General features: G+C 39.0%; 1 protein-coding gene across 1 annotated transcript in view; it reads left to right on the top strand.

The window, feature by feature from the left end:
* The window catches only part of SPTLC2 (serine palmitoyltransferase long chain base subunit 2), a 100,628-nt gene that overhangs the window by 33,026 nt on the left and 51,749 nt on the right, over nt 1–15,853 (top strand). The window contains exons 3-5 of the mRNA XM_048485017.1: nt 320–474; nt 12,212–12,360; nt 13,392–13,516. Coding sequence (XP_048340974.1) covers nt 320–474; nt 12,212–12,360; nt 13,392–13,516 — 429 coding nt within the window. The remainder of the gene's footprint in view (nt 1–319; nt 475–12,211; nt 12,361–13,391; nt 13,517–15,853) is intronic.

Here is a 15,853-nt window from a genome sequence, read left to right as displayed (position 1 = left end):
GTGTGGTTTTTTAAGTCCTCCAGGGCTGCAGGCACAGGCACCTAAGATTTCATCACTATGGTGAGAACAGGGGTAAGATAAAGAGCATAGACGGATGGGCAGTTGATTAAAATGGCTTTATCCGTTGAGGCTTCTAGGTGAAGTGTGCATGGAAAAACTGCACGGACTTTAAGCTTTCTATGACATGTGAAGAAAATCTTGCATTAATGCTGAGTAGAAAAATACTATCAAATGCATTTTATTACTTTCCCTAATTTTGGGGGGTGGGGAGATTTTAGGCATGACCTTTCAATCACTTTGAATGCTCTCTATTTTTCAGGATTTTGTCCCTTTGTACCAGGATTTTGAGAACTTCTATAACAGAAATTTATATGTGCGCATTAGAGATAGCTGGAACAGACCGCTCTGTAGTGCTCCAGGACCCAAGGTAGACGTGCTGGAGCGAGTTTCCCATGACTACAACTGGACTTTCAAGTGAGTAAAAAGTTTTCAGAAAGCTTCCAAGCGCCTTATCTGTACAGCACACTGCCTAAAGAGAAGCTGAAGATCATAAGACATTTTGAGGCAGTAAAGTTTTAGATACTTTCTGAAGTGTGAAGTTATAATTGCACCACAACCATACTGGAATCTTTCTTGCTTGGATCTGCTGTCTCATCTTTTCTGTAAAATGCCAGCCTGCTACTGACGCCAATGCCTGCCTTTTTTTTTTTAACCTTTTCAATGTTGCCTTGTTTATTTATTTATTATATTTGTCTTTTATCCCGCCCTATCCCCTCAGGGCTCAGTTGCAGCAGATTATTTCCTAGATGAAACATCTTAAAGTTGATGTGGCGTTTTTACATGAAACTCATGTAGTGGCAAAGGATTAGAATTATTTATATAAGAATTGGGTTAATAAGGCATATATTACTGATACATCTAATCGTTCTAAAGCATAGGTGTCAAACTCGCGGCCCTCCAGATGTTACGGACTACAGTTCCCATCATCCCCTGCCAGCATGATGTTGGCAGGGGATGATGGGAACTGTAGTCCGTAACATCTGGAGGGCTGCGAGTTTGACACCTGTGCTCTAAAGGTTTACTGTATTGATATACAAGCATATGCCTTTTCAGGTCCAGCAAGTGATTACAGATGCAAATAGTTGCTTAATTATTTTGGTAGTGAAAAGCTCTGATTCTATTATTGTTATGATTAATCTGTGTGGTCCAAATGTGGATGCTCCAGATAGATTTCATCAGTCACTTGGTTAATTTTACATATGACTTACCTGTTGGTGCGGAGAGATTTTTTAAAAATATAGATAGAAATTAACAAAACAGAAAAAAGAAACGTGAATCAAATCATTTTTTAATTATTATTAGATTTTGTAGACCGCTTCATCCTCAAAGGGCTCTAATCATAATTAGTTAGTTGCAAAGACTAAGAGACAAAACCAAACATTACATATAATATGATATAGAAATAAAAAAAACAATTACCAATTACTAACAATGGGTAGTCTTAATATAAATCCTAATAATCCAAAGTATGTAAAAACAGATAAATACTTTCTTTCATAACTTTCTAAAAAAATTATAACAGAATACAAGTTGTATCAACAAATTATTATAATTTTTCAGAAAGTGATTAATATGTTTGTTTTCCTTGAAACCCCTTTTCAATCTAATATACAATATATCATATATATCACTTTAACAATATCTTCTTTTCAGCATAATTTTTTTGAGAGGGAGATGATATAAATAATTCTCTTTTTCCATTTGTCTTGGAATTCTTTAATTGCTAGTTTTGTTAGTTTTGCCACTGTTGCATGTTTCACTAGTTTATTTTCCCAATTCTCTGCCTTGTACATTCTTCTGCCTGATGTTTTGTTGCAAATACTATTCTGGCTGCCTTTATCAAATATTGAAACAGTTCTTTTGAAATGTTTGGAATATTTTGGCATCATGTGTAATAACATTGCCGTAGCATTTGTTGCAAGTTCGATTTTCCCCCCTGAAATTTCTGCATGAATTTCTTTCCAGAATTTTAAAAATTTTCTACACATCCACCACATATGATAAAAAGAGCCATACACTTCTTTAAATTTCCAGCATTTCCCTTTGTAATTCTTGTCTATCTTCTTGATATCCTTTTGAGTGATATATCACCAATAGAGCTTCTTGTACCATTTTCTCGTAACATTTGGCTGATAGTATATTTTATACCATTCATCCATAAGATTTCCTAATTTTGAAAAGATACTTCCTCAAAGTTTTGCATCCATCTGACCATACATGTTTCCACTTGTTTGGTTTCTGTTTCAAATTGAAGTGACAGTTTGTAAATTTGTCCTAATAAATGTTCTTTTTGTTGCATAATCTCCTTTTCAAATTCTGTCAGATCCCTTATTACACCTCTTGCCATATTAATTTCCTTTCTTAATCTTGAAACTAATTATAAGTATAACAGCCATTTTTTTTTTGCCTTTGTCCTTTATTTTTTTGCCAGGACTTATTTTCTTGAACATCTGTTATATTTCCATATGTTAAAAGTCACTGTTTTTTACCACATTTTTGCGGGGGAGATTCTGATGAAATGCGGGAAGATTTTAATGGCATCCTAGAAACAGCTTTGGTTTGAAGTCTAACCCCACACAAAGAATATTCCTTGGTGAGATTTATACTTAAAACCTATATGGTTGATTGATCCCTGGCATGTATTGCACCCAGTGGTCAGGGATTATAGTTTTATTCTGTGCATATAATTGTTTCCAGCTAGACTATTTTCTTGTTTCAAGTTCTCTGATGCCCAGATTACTGCCTGATGTTATTGTTATTTCTGATCATGCCCCCATATTATTCGTCCTTCAGTTTTCAGACTGGATTAGACCACCTGGTTTATGGGGCCTTAATGTTTCTCTTCTTAATGATGTACCTTTAAAAATTAGATGATGGCTGAGTTATCAAAATATATTAAAATAAATCAGGGAACAGCTATATACCGTCCCACCAAAAGATAAAAATGCGATTCAGAGGAAGTAGAAAAAAGTCCTAATATTGAAATGGCCATCATGGTTAAAACCACCTGTATCCCTGGAATCCCTTGGGCTATCACAGCAGTTGTCCGGGCGCCGGCAGAGCCCTGCCGGCGACCGGGACTATTGGGCCGGCGGCCGGGATTCCGGCTGCCCCCACACCCGTGCCGGAGCCAGCGGGCGGCTGGGGAAAGTCCACGGCATCCCCGGAGGAGCCGCCGGGGAATCCCTGGGCGGAGCCGATGCTCCGCGGCCCCAGCACGCAGCCGCGCAATGGAGAGACCTGCCGGGGAAGCGGCGGGGAGGCCGGGAGCAACGGGGAGCCGCAGCCCCGGCCGCGCCCGAAGTGCAGCTGAGCCTGCTTGGCGCTGGCATCAGCTGGGGAGGGGGAGGGTTTTAAGGCCAGGAAGGGCATTTAAGGAGGGAAGCGCCGGAGTTCGGGAGCTGCCCCTGCAGCGGGGTGACGAGGGAGGGAGGCTTAGTAACAGCGGGAGGAGTCCTAGGGCGTGGAAGGCTGAGCCGGATGAGCGGGCAGAGGAAGGCTCTACTCGGGGAGTGGACAGACCCCAGTGAAGGAACTGGGCTGTGCGTGTCTGCTGTTAGGGGTTAGGTCCCATGGGCAGTGAAGTAACTGCAGCAGGACCTAGGGCAGGCACGACGGGAAGTTGGGAAGAGGGAACAGGGGAAACAGTGTCGGGCCGCCTCCAACACCAGGCACCCTGTGGGCTAAATTATTTCTTGGCCCCTCGGGCCAATTGGAAAAGGACATCTCTGGGGAAGATAGCCCCCAGGAAAGGGAGGGAAGGTTCCACCCCCCAGGGGCCCTGTTCAGGGAGGGGAAACGTCACAGCAGTTTTAACAGCATTCTGCTCAGTGGTTTCCAAGATTTACCAAATACCAGTATCTTAGTATTAGTGTAGTTGATCGTCAAGGTGTTTCTTTGGCAGTAGTTGGAAAAGGTTTGCAGAAGATGAATCAAGCCGATTCTCTTTCTGTGAGACAAGGTATAGTATGCTATTAAATGGAATGCTTGTAAAGCCTTTATTTGAGGAAAAATCAGTTCGTATGCATCTCCTAAAATAAAATGTAGATGAAATGAATAGCAAAAAAGTTAAATATAAACTAAGTAACACAAGTAATATACTATCAATGGAAGCAAATGCTTTAATTTGCTCTAATGCTCTAATTCTGTGGTGGTGAACCTTTGGCACTCCAGATGTTATGGACTACAATTCCCATCAGCCACTGCCAGCATAGCCAATTGGCCATGCTGCTCTAATTTGCTCTAATTTCTTTGTGCCAGCCATATTGGGAAAGTGGTTAGAGACCTGGTACAATTCTAGCATATCATTAAAGACAACAAAATAAGAGGAATTGTATTCCTTTGATCAAAGATTAGAAGAATGCAATATATATTGCTTCTAGTGAAATAAATCTACAGTTCTATAAGTATTATTCTGAACAATACTTATAAGTATTGTTCTGAATTGTATAGTAAAGGCAAGGAATTCACAGAAAATTATCTGGAAACATTTTTCTCTTACCTTGATCTTCTGTGTTTAGATAACATTCAGTAACAGATTCCGTCTGAGCTTTTATGCACAGATGAAATAAAGGCAGTGTTAATGAATATGAATAATGGCAAATCTCCAGAACCAGATGTGTTACACATTGAATGGTACAAAACCTTTGTATACAGGTGAATTTGATTTAAATCAAATCAATTTAAATCTTGATTTAAAACTCTAGTCAGTAAGACTAGATTTAAATCATGGTTTTCTGCAAAAAAAACCACCCCTAATTCTTCTTGGAATGATCTTAATATTTACAACCAGGTGAACATTCATTTTTAGAATAATAACTTTTCAGATTAGTTTTACCATTTTATCAAAAAATACTGATTTGGTTATACTATTAGAAATACATAGATAAATATGACATTATGAAAGTATTGCAAGGTGAATTATCTCCAGTTTCATTTGCATTACCAGGTCTTGCATTTCATTGTTGCGGTGTTTGCGTTTTGCATGCTTGCATTCCTTACTCATAGAGCAATTTCATTAAAATATTCCCAAACTGCGTCTCTTTTACAGTATGTTGCCATCATAAATTTTCTCCTCTAGGGAGAGAATAATATGATAAACCTCAGGCTGTACTCACAAAAATCCCAAGGCTTGTGAAGTATTCTGCTCAAAAGGTTTAACTTGCATTTTTACTGCTTGCCCTTCTTTCCTCACACTTAGCTGCTTGTGCAGATCTATTATATTCCAAACAATCTTTTATTTATTGAATTTCTTGGAATTTAGCACTTAAGAAGTCAGGGGTTGATTCTGTGTACATAGATTTGCAAATGAACAATTAGATTAAGGTCTTTTTCTCAACTTTGCATATTTATTTTATAACATTTTTACTGTGAAGAAGAGGCACGTTATCTCTGCAGATAAAATTCACACTTTTGAGAACTGCAAAACCAAGCATCTGTGATAATATTTGTCCAGCATAATCTTACAGAAACCTCTAGAAGACCATGATATTATGAATGAATTAATGGAATTAATTTAACAAAGAATTTAAACATTGCATGAATGTACAGTGTCATGCTACCTAATTCAAAACTAATCATTATTTCATGGACCTTTGGACTATAATGTATGCTAAATAGAAAATCAGTTAAACTATCTTTAGGTAATTTTTTCTTTAAAAAGCAATTTATTAAAAATGCAGTTTAAATTTAAAAATCCTGCTTTGCAGATTGCTTAATTCAAAGTCTTCATCAATTGTATAACTAGATTTTTGAGTCTGGCTCATTGCCGCCCTGTTAATAAATATAATGCTATAATCACCATGATTTTTAAACTCAACAAAGATGTGCAGATTTTCAGCTGTTTTCTTTTAATAAATGTTGAGATATTGCCTGCTGTTCTTGCTAACAGATTTCAAAAGATTATTACAACTTTGGTACATGTACAGGTAGGATTTAAACAAGATAGACAAGTCTGTGACAGTCTTAGGCTGGCCACTGATCTGATTGCTTTAAATAATAAGAGATCTGATCATGTTGCCATTCTTTCACTTGATGCTGAAAAAGCTTTTGACAAAATATACTGGAGATTTATCTTTGCTGCATTGACTAAATTCGGTTTTTCTCACCAATTTAGAATTCTTTATTCATTTCCCAGATTCAGTGTGATGACTAATAGTGCATTTTCCAAGTCATTCCCATTTGAGAAAGGTGTTAGGCAAGGTTGCTCTCTTTCTCTTCTTATTTTTGATTTATTTTTGGAACTTCTGATTTTTGCCGTTAGACAAAATAATAATAATATCCATTGCTTTATAATTACTTAGAATTTAAAATTGTTCTTTATGCAGATGGTCCTTTGTTTATTTTGGGACCTCAGTCTTCCATTCCTGCATCAATGAATATGATTAATACCTTTGGAGACTTGTCTGGATATTTGATCAGTTGGATAAAATCTGAGTTGATGCCACTGGGAGATAATATATCACAGAGTGTATTTGCTTATATGTTTAGGAGTGCCTAGATGTCATTAATTAACTTGAAATACAGATTCCTAGAGATATTACACATATGATTGTGCTAAATTGTAATAAGCTAATTGCTGATACATTTTTGGATGTAGACAATAGGCAACTTTAAGCTTGTCTCTGTGGGGTAAAGTTTATACACTCAAAATGAACATTCTATCTAGGATTATTTATATTTAACGTGCAATTCCTTTTTATATGTCTTGCTGATATATTCATAAAATATGTTGTTTGGGAAATTTATGTGGGGATTCTCTCTGCCTCAACTTTTTTTTGAGGGAGATGCAACCCTGTCAGTTGGCTTTCCCATGCTGGGGGATTTGTTGCATCTGGGTTATCCTCCTTCATGCATGTTAATGAAAATTATGCTGGAGACTTCTCACTTGGAGACCTTTGTGCTGGTTTACTAGAAGATCTTCTTAGAACCCCTCTTGAAAATGGCTATAACCATGGTAGTCAGAATTAAAATCTGCTCATATTTCCCTTTTTGAGATAGCACCAAGCCTTTGCATCTGGTAATTTTTCTGGTGTTGGTGCCAATATGTCAAATATCTTAACTGATCTTGTTTAGTATGATTACTATGAGATGGCTTTTCTTGGAACTGAACTAAAGGAACAGCATTAATTCCAATTGATGTCATATTGTTTAAGAATACTGTTGCTTTCCGCAGCATTGGCACTTGTGTTTTTAAAGAAAATAGCCTTATCTGTTTTGCTATGGTTTGCAGCAGTTCCTGGCTTCCAGATGCACTTCCTTTGTGTGCCTGGAGGATATCCTGCTTTAAGCAGTGACAAGTTCTTGATCTATGAGTATGAAAGGAGGGGGGGGGGGTCTTGAAATTACCAGGGAGAAGTGCTTTCAATACTGCTGTGTAATTCTTAATAGAGCTTTCACAGAACATCTGCCAATCCATAATCTGTCTTAATTTGCATTTATTCAGACCTGACACATAAAATATGTTGAAAGATGCAGAAAAAAGATTACTTTGAAAGAAGCCTTACTAAGTTAACTGAACTATAGAACAGGAGCAGTCAGTCAGTCAGTCGATTTATTTACGGTCATTGACCAGCAAGGCACAAAAGAATTTAAATCACAAAAAATTGCAAAAATTACAAAAATACAGATTAAAACAGATAACAAAGTGCAGATAATAGGCATCAGAAAATTCAGGATATAAGCACAAAATAATGAGTGTCCAGTTATTTTTCCTAGCTGCTACAGTGAGTGAAACTTTGACTTTTCATTGTGGGGGTCTATATGCCAGTCTGAAGAGATGGATGATGCATTCTTGAAACAGATGACCAAACTTGCACAAGGAAGAGGAATGGGAGATTTCAATTATCTTCCATGACAATCAGGTCCAACAAATTTCTTACATGCTTTGCAGACAGTTTCATGGTCCAGAAGATGGAAGAAGCAACAAGGGGAAACGGCTATTTTAGATCTACTCCTAACCAATAACGATGGCCTGATTAGTGGAGTGGAAGTGGTAGGATCCTTAGGTGGGAGTGATCATGCTCTCCTGGAGTTTGTTATACAGTGGAAAGGGGATGTTAAGCATAGTCATACACGCATTGTAGATTTTAAGAAAGCAGATTTCAGTAATCTTAGGAATCTACTGGGTGCGATCCCATGGTCAAAAATACTATAGGAGAAAGGAGTGCATGATGGCTGGGAGTTTCTTAAAAGTGAGATCTTGAAGGCACAATTTGAAACTTCCAATGAGGAGGAAAAATGGGAGGTGTCTCAGGAAACCAGGATGGCTGTCTAAAGGACTTTCACTTGAGCTAAGATTGAAAAAGGACATGTACAAGAAATGGAAAAGGGGGGGGGGGATCAACAAAGAGGACTTCAAACAAATAACCAGGATGTGTAGGGAGAAAGTCAGAAAAGCTAAAGCTCACAATGAGCTGAGGCTTGCTAGAGAGGTTAAAAACAACAAAAAGGTTTTTTTTTTAATTATGTCCGCTGTAAAAGAAAGAAAAATGATAGGATGGTGTCACTTCATGGAGGAGATGGCAAAATACTAACAGGGGATGGCGAAAAGGCAGAACTACTCAACACCTTCGTTGCCTCAGTCTTTTCCCAAACAGGAAACAGTGCTCATCCAGGAGAAAATGAAACAGAAGATAATAGGAGAAATTCAGCACAAAATAAATAAAGAGCTAGTGCAGGCTACTTTAAATGAATTCAGATCTCCAGGGTCTGATGAACCCAGGATATTAAAAGAACTGGCTGAAGTAATCTCAGAACGGCTTGCTATAATCTTTGAGAACTTCTGGAGAACAGGAGAAATCCCAGTGGACTGGAGGAGGGCTAATGTTATCCCCATCTTCAAAATGGGGGAAAAAGGAGGACCCTAATAATTACCATCTAGTCAGCCTGACATCAATACCAGGGGAGATTCTGGAGCAGATCATTAGACAGACAGTCTGCCAGCACTTAAATGGCAAATTCATAAAAAGTCAGCATGGATTTCTGAAAAACAAGTCATGCCAGACCAATCTTACCTCTTTTTTTTGATAGAGTGACAAACTTGGTAGATGAAGGGAATGCTGTGGATGGGAGGGAGGAGGATGGGAGGGAGGGAGGAGGTCCAGCATCTGGATATGGCCCACCCACCCTAGCGGAGGGAGAGGGAAGGGAGGGAGAGGGAGTGGTGGCATGCAAGGGAACAGAAGTGAGGGAGGGGAGAGAGTGAGGGGTGGCATGCAAGGGAGGGGGAGGGAAGGGCCAGCCAGCCTAGATTCCCTGAATACTGAGGTTACAGTTCAGAAAAACAGGTTGCCTCCAAGGCACATGTTACTCAGGAGTAAGCTCGGTAAAGCAACCGTGACATACTTTGAATGGCTGAGTCGCACCCCTCAGAGGGTTTACTCAGAAGCGACACCCATTGCCACCAACCAACCTTACTCCCAGGTAAAGGATCGTGACCAGCCAGCCTAGACGTGTGGGAGGGGTGCCTTTCCATTCCCCCCCAAGGAATGCGATCACACACATCAATGACATTGCACAGTATCAGGCTGCGCTTTTCCATGAGCATGTACTGCTGGCCTCTGCAGTTGATTTGCTGCTACTGTTCCCTTCCCATTTCCCCACAATAACCCACAGCAACGTGTGGCCAGGTACCGCTAGTATTAAATAAATTTGATCCAGTAAATATTTTGATTTTGAAAATATACCAGTTTTTGTTCAAAATAGTTTAATGGCCTAAAAATATCAACCTGAGATTGTTTATTCTGGGTGAAATTATTTATTTCTAAAAACTTGTGTGCCAGTAAAGGTCTGTCATACCTTTTTTGTTTTATCTCCTCCCAGAATATTATGGTTCCTGCTTTTGTAAAATCTGTAAAGCTGATTAAACCAGTAGTTATGCAGTTTATCGTTAACCTGTTTTTCTAGCATTTCTAAATTCCTTACTCAGAGTGACATAACTGTGGATAAATCTGGCGCCAGCTCATTTCTACATTTATCCTTTGAGGAAACTGACAATTCTCTAATTTTAGCTTAACCTTGTACCTAATATAATTTTTCAACCTCTCAAGCTATAACTCTGCTGTTGAGGTGCAGTTAAACTTGTTTGTTCTGTTTTTAAAATATCTTGACTTTACATTCCCTAGACCAGCACTTAATACAGATCTAAAAGCCTAATAGTAATTTTCAGTACAAGAGGCCTCAGGTGTTTCTGAGGAGTAAACCCTTAGGTATCTAATATTTTGATGTAAATTTGACCCTAAAATTTGTTTTCTGTCTCCCTCTCTTCTTCATTGTCTCTTTACAGTACCAAGTTAAATTATCTTTATAACTCAACATCTGACCAAACTGCATCAGAAACTCATTAAAGTTAGACAAGAATTTCTAAGGTTTTGTAATGTAAAAACCCTGCTGTGCCCCCACACTTCAGTTCAAACAGAATTGATTGGGAGCCTTTTACTAAGACTTTTGCTTTATGAGAGCTGTCACACTTTTTCCTCATTCAAATGCTATTAGTATGTGATTGAAGAATGGCCTCTAATTTTTTGGCATCTGTAAAATGGAATATTGTAGAGACTTTAGTTCCTTGAACAAGATTTAGGCATCATCTTGTGTTCTCTGAAAGTTGTCTCCATTGGTCTAAATTAATACGTTGATCAAGGAAGTTATTTAGAATTTTGGCTATTTGACCATGAATATTTTACAATCCCTGTTTAATAATGAAATAGGCCTGTAGGAAGATGTAGGACTTAAATCTTTCCCTTCCTTGGGAATCTAGATTATATTAGCCTCTGTGACATTCCTTTGCCTTGGCTTGATTTTTTTCCTTGTTTCTGTGTGTGTAAATGCAATGCTAAGGCCTTTTCTGTTTTGGTGGGGAGAGTCCATATGTAATACAGTGTCACTGTATTTGATTATGAATCGGTCTATTAATGTTTTGTAATTCATTGGATGTTGGCCACTGGTAAGATGAATAATTGATGCTGTTTATACTGGTGTGGAGGCATTCTTGCCCTTTCCCCTGTCCTGGTATTTAAACTATCATAACCTCATCTGCTTGTATATACCAAGGAGAGGGTCAAGAGGTAACAAAATACAGAACCATCTATCTTTAGGGGGAGAACAATAAACTGTATAAGTTGTGGGGGAGATTTAACTTGGGGAAACCATTTAGGACAAGTTGTTACCAAGACAGAGTCAGCAAAAAACTGCCTCTCTACCATAGGAGGGTAAACCAGTCAATTTTCTCTCATAAGAACATAAGAACAAGCCAGCTGGATCAGACCAAAGTCCATCTAGTCCAGCTCTCTGCTACTCGCAGTGGCCCACCAGGTGCCTTTGGGAGCTCACGTTTTTTATGTAGTTTAAGATTTTTGAAATGTGTACCAGGAAGACCTCAATCTGCCCCTTAGATTCCCTTCACCCAGCAATACTTAATTTGAGAGCTTGCAGATCAATGTGTTCCCCTCCAGGCCACCCCACTAGATGCAGTGTGCTTCTTCCTGAAAACAGGCTATGATAGTGGTGGCGAACCTATGGCACTCCAGATGTCAGCCCTTGCCCTGCTGGCTGGGACTGATGGGAATTGTAGTCCATGAACATCTGGAGTGCCATTGGTTTACCACCATGGGGCTATGAGATAGGGCTACTTTTAACCTGCCTACCAGAATTTCTAGACCCTACATGAGAAGAACGACACTTAAATACTGCTTTTCCCCCCACCAATTCCCTCCCTTCTCTCTTTGAGCATTCTGATGGTCCTGGCTTTTCTATTGCCCCAACAGGTGAAAAAGTGATTGGCTGATAAAGGGAAAAATTTAATCCCAACTATCATAACCTCTGCCCAGGAACCCACACCAGTGTTAACCTTCCAAAAATGAGTCATGCAGCCTGTTCAAATGTACTGCTAAAATTCATCAGAATAACCATCAGTTTCTGGAATTTTATTGCTATTGGATGATCTTATAATTTCCTCCAATGAGAGAGATTGATTGAAAAAAGTCTTTTAACTGAAGAAGATGAGAAATGTTTAAACTCATGAAGCTTAAATTGGTTTACAGTGTGTTTCCCAAAAGGAACTGATTGTGTTTGCAGCCTTTAATGGGTAATTAACATAGCTCCTTTTTTTTTAGATTCACTTAACATGCCATGTTGCTGTGTTGTTAAAATGCAGGTATACAGGGAAAATGATAAAAAATGTAATTAACATGGGGTCCTACAACTATCTTGGATATGGACAGAACACTGGACCTGTCAACGATGCGGCAGCTGAAGTTCTGTCACAATACGGAGCTGGAGTATGCAGCACAAGGCAAGAGATGGGTAAGTTCAAAATGGGACATGGGCTTCAAGGAAGCTTGATAACACCCAGACATCAAAAAACATGGGCTTGGATACATCAGAGGATTTCCGCTGATGGAAAGGGTTACTTCCTAGTCTCTTTTTTTCAATTTCTGCCCCAAATGTTCCTTAAAATATGTGTCTTGGAAGATGGAAACCTACAGGAATGACATGAGGGGGTTGTCAGAGGTTTGCGGCAAGGCAGGGAAATTGGCCAAAATCATGTCCTCTTTTATGTTAGCAGAAATCTTCTATTGTATGTAAGCCATTGTATAGCAGTTTTCATTTTTTCTCATTCTCACACTACCACCAAGGATCATATTGCTGGATTTATTTCCAACAGAAGCACAAAAAACTCTCTATGTGGAATGTATTGTCGAAGGCTTTCACGGGTGGATTCAACTGGTTGTTGTGATTTTCCAGGCTGTGTGGCCGTGGTCTGGTAGATCTTAGATCTACCAGACCACGGCCACCCAGCCTGGAAAACTCACAACAGCCAGTCTCTATGTAGAGTTGATTCATTCTCATGGAAACTGCACTGCTAAAGAAAATGCATGAATGGAGGCCCCTGGGGTCCTTGTAATTCAGTTTACAACATATTCAGATATGGACCATAGCTCTTGCAGAGAAGTTTGCATATCATTTATATGATTCAGGTCCTCAAAACCAGTTTTTTCATTTTAAGCGTTTTCTTCCTAAACAGATTTGGAGACCCCAAGGCTAACAACCGGATTATCATATAAAATTCGTTGCTATTATAACCTGTGGGGGTTTTTTTAACTGTAACCAGTTGTGCAGTTTTTAAATGGCTTCTCTAGTTGTTTTTTCCCCATTTATATTTATCTGTTTGTTTTACTGTATTTTAGCAGTATTAACCTGATAGTGAAAAAAGATGCTAACATTCTCATGCATTCCATTCAACTTGCTTATACTATTTATCAATACAAAAGCACCTCAACACATACCTAGCCAGCAGTGCCTTGTTAATTTTGACATTGTTCTTTTATGTGCAGGGAACTTGGACAAACACGAGGAGCTGGAAAGATTGGTAGCCAGATTCCTTGGTGTAGAGTCTGCAATGGCATATGGAATGGGATTTGCAACCAACTCAATGAACATTCCTGCTCTGGTTGGCAAGGTATGGAAACTTCAGACAGAAGAATGACCCATTCATGGATTCTTCATTTATCCTCTCATTGATTCTGTGTTTTTCAGAGTTGAGGGCTGGGGAGAAATTGGTCATCCAAGCATCCTGCTCACCTCTAAATTGGCAAACTTGGGGGAATGCTACATTAATAAACGTTAGGGGCGGGAGGGAGGGGGCTTACTGGCTGTCACAAGATTTAAGAATTGTTCAGAATGTTACTTAGTTTTTCAGGCAACGTTGGGACAATTTAATTTCTGTTTGAGACTGAACCAGTTAGTTTTATTGATCATGTTTAATCTGCAGAAAATTGTTTAATGCAGTAAGAAATATATGTTTAGAGGTGATTTTGAGCTTATTTATATGACATGCTACGGTTTACATCGAGCAAGAATATTTATTCTATTTATAGTCTACCTTTCTGAATGCAGATACCATGCAGAAAAATGGCATTATACCAACAGAAAATATAGCAGCAGCAACAGGATAATACATACTGCAAGTTATATTTGTGCTGTTCACTTTCTCTCTAAAATTAATCTTGAAAAAGATACTGCAGACCACTTGAGCAGGTCCACAAGTGAATCTGCAATGAGGAAATATATACAAACTTATACACATTCCAAAGAGATGGGACCAGTGCTACATTACTGCTCTTGTCCTCTGTGCTATTTCATATATGATTATGCAACTGTACAGAAGTAGTTTCAGAGCAATCAGAGAGAGAAAAAGCACTCAAAACCACTCCCTTGGAGCAACGAGTGAGTGGTTTTTTTCTACTCCATTTTTTTTCTGATTGCCACATAGCAGTTGCTCTAAGAACTTTCTCAGTGTTTTTTGTCATCTTAGCCATTTTCTTCTTTCTGATGTGTCTTTAATATAGGTGGACTTGGTCTTTGTTATGTAGATTTCTCTTTCTTGTCAGGTATCTGTCATCCCACCTTCAAATGCTGCTGGACTTCCCATAGCAGGATTTTAGCCTTCACTGCCCATGATCTGTTAATCAAGGAAGACAGAAGAACACAAAACTGTTTCTTGACCCTATTGCTTTAAATTCCCAGAGCAGGCTCATAGAAATCACTCTGCTTGAGTTTCTGGTTTGGAAGTAGTAAACTCTGGACTCTTGGAACAAGCTATCTTCTCTGGCTTCAAGTTTCAAAAAAATTTAGATCTGGCCACTCCCTTATTACTCATTGAACTTCCAGCTCAGTCATTGTGGAGGCCTCTCTGGATAAAGACAAACAGTTTCCTAATTATTTTTATAAAGAAATGGAAGGTTGTAAGTGACCTCGTATATAGCAGCCAGCCACAGAACAAAACTTGTGCAACATGTTTCTAGCTACTCAACATGTGTGCCTAATTATCAATAAGGAATCCAGTAAAGGTTTGTAAGTGAAGCAAGTGGTTTCCTTATCATTTGGTTAAGAAGATTCAAACAGAGCCTTTTCAGTTCCTGAAACAGGAAATTAATAGAATGTACTGTAACGTAGCTGTTGGAACGGTGGTAATAGCTGAGCTGGCAATTTGTCAACAGGCTTGACTTAGACGTGCAGCTCTTTCTTCTGATACTCACCCTGACACATGAATATGTTGCTTTTTGATGTCCACTGCCACTTGAGAGCCAGCGTGGTATAGAAGTTAAGAGCGGCGGACTCTAATCTGGAGAACCAGATTCTGCACTTCTCCATATGAGGCCTGCTGGATGATATTGAGCTTGTCACTGTTCTCTCAGAACTCTGCCAGCCCCACCTACCTCACAAGGTATCTGTTGTGGGGAGAGGAAGGGAAGGAGCTCGTAAGCTGTTTTAAGATTCCCTATTGCAGAGAAAAGAGAGGCTCAAAAACTAACTCTTTTTCTTCAGTTCGACAAGAGATGATGTATTGGAGAAAGGGAATGAAGGCAGCTCATAATCTTGGTGTTGTCCAGTTAGCATAGTCCTGGCTCTGTACAGACAATTTCAGTTCTCTCTCCTTTTCCCAGATGGGATTGTGCATGGCTTTGCTAAGAGATCACATCAGTGCATTAGACAAAATTCAAGGGTTCCAAATTCTATGCTTCTTCTCAAACTAAACAGCCTTTGACTGTCTTGAACTAATATCAAAGCCAGTTTTTTCAGATTCTTACATTTCAGTTGTGAGCACCAGTCCAACATGATTCCTGCTTGCTAGGAAGCAATTTACAGCTATTGGCATTTGATACTTTTTAAACTTCACCAATGCTTTTGCTCCTGAGTTCCACTGGGGGGGGGGAGGGGCGGGGGGACCACAATGCCATCCCAGTGTTAAGTTTGTGTTTTAAGCCTAGCACTTTGTACTCCCAAAGTAAGGTGG

This window comes from Sphaerodactylus townsendi, linkage group LG02 (assembly GCF_021028975.2).
Source record: "Sphaerodactylus townsendi isolate TG3544 linkage group LG02, MPM_Stown_v2.3, whole genome shotgun sequence".
Taxonomy (NCBI): domain Eukaryota; kingdom Metazoa; phylum Chordata; class Lepidosauria; order Squamata; family Sphaerodactylidae; genus Sphaerodactylus; species Sphaerodactylus townsendi.
This window is presented reverse-complemented; position numbering and strand designations above follow the sequence as displayed.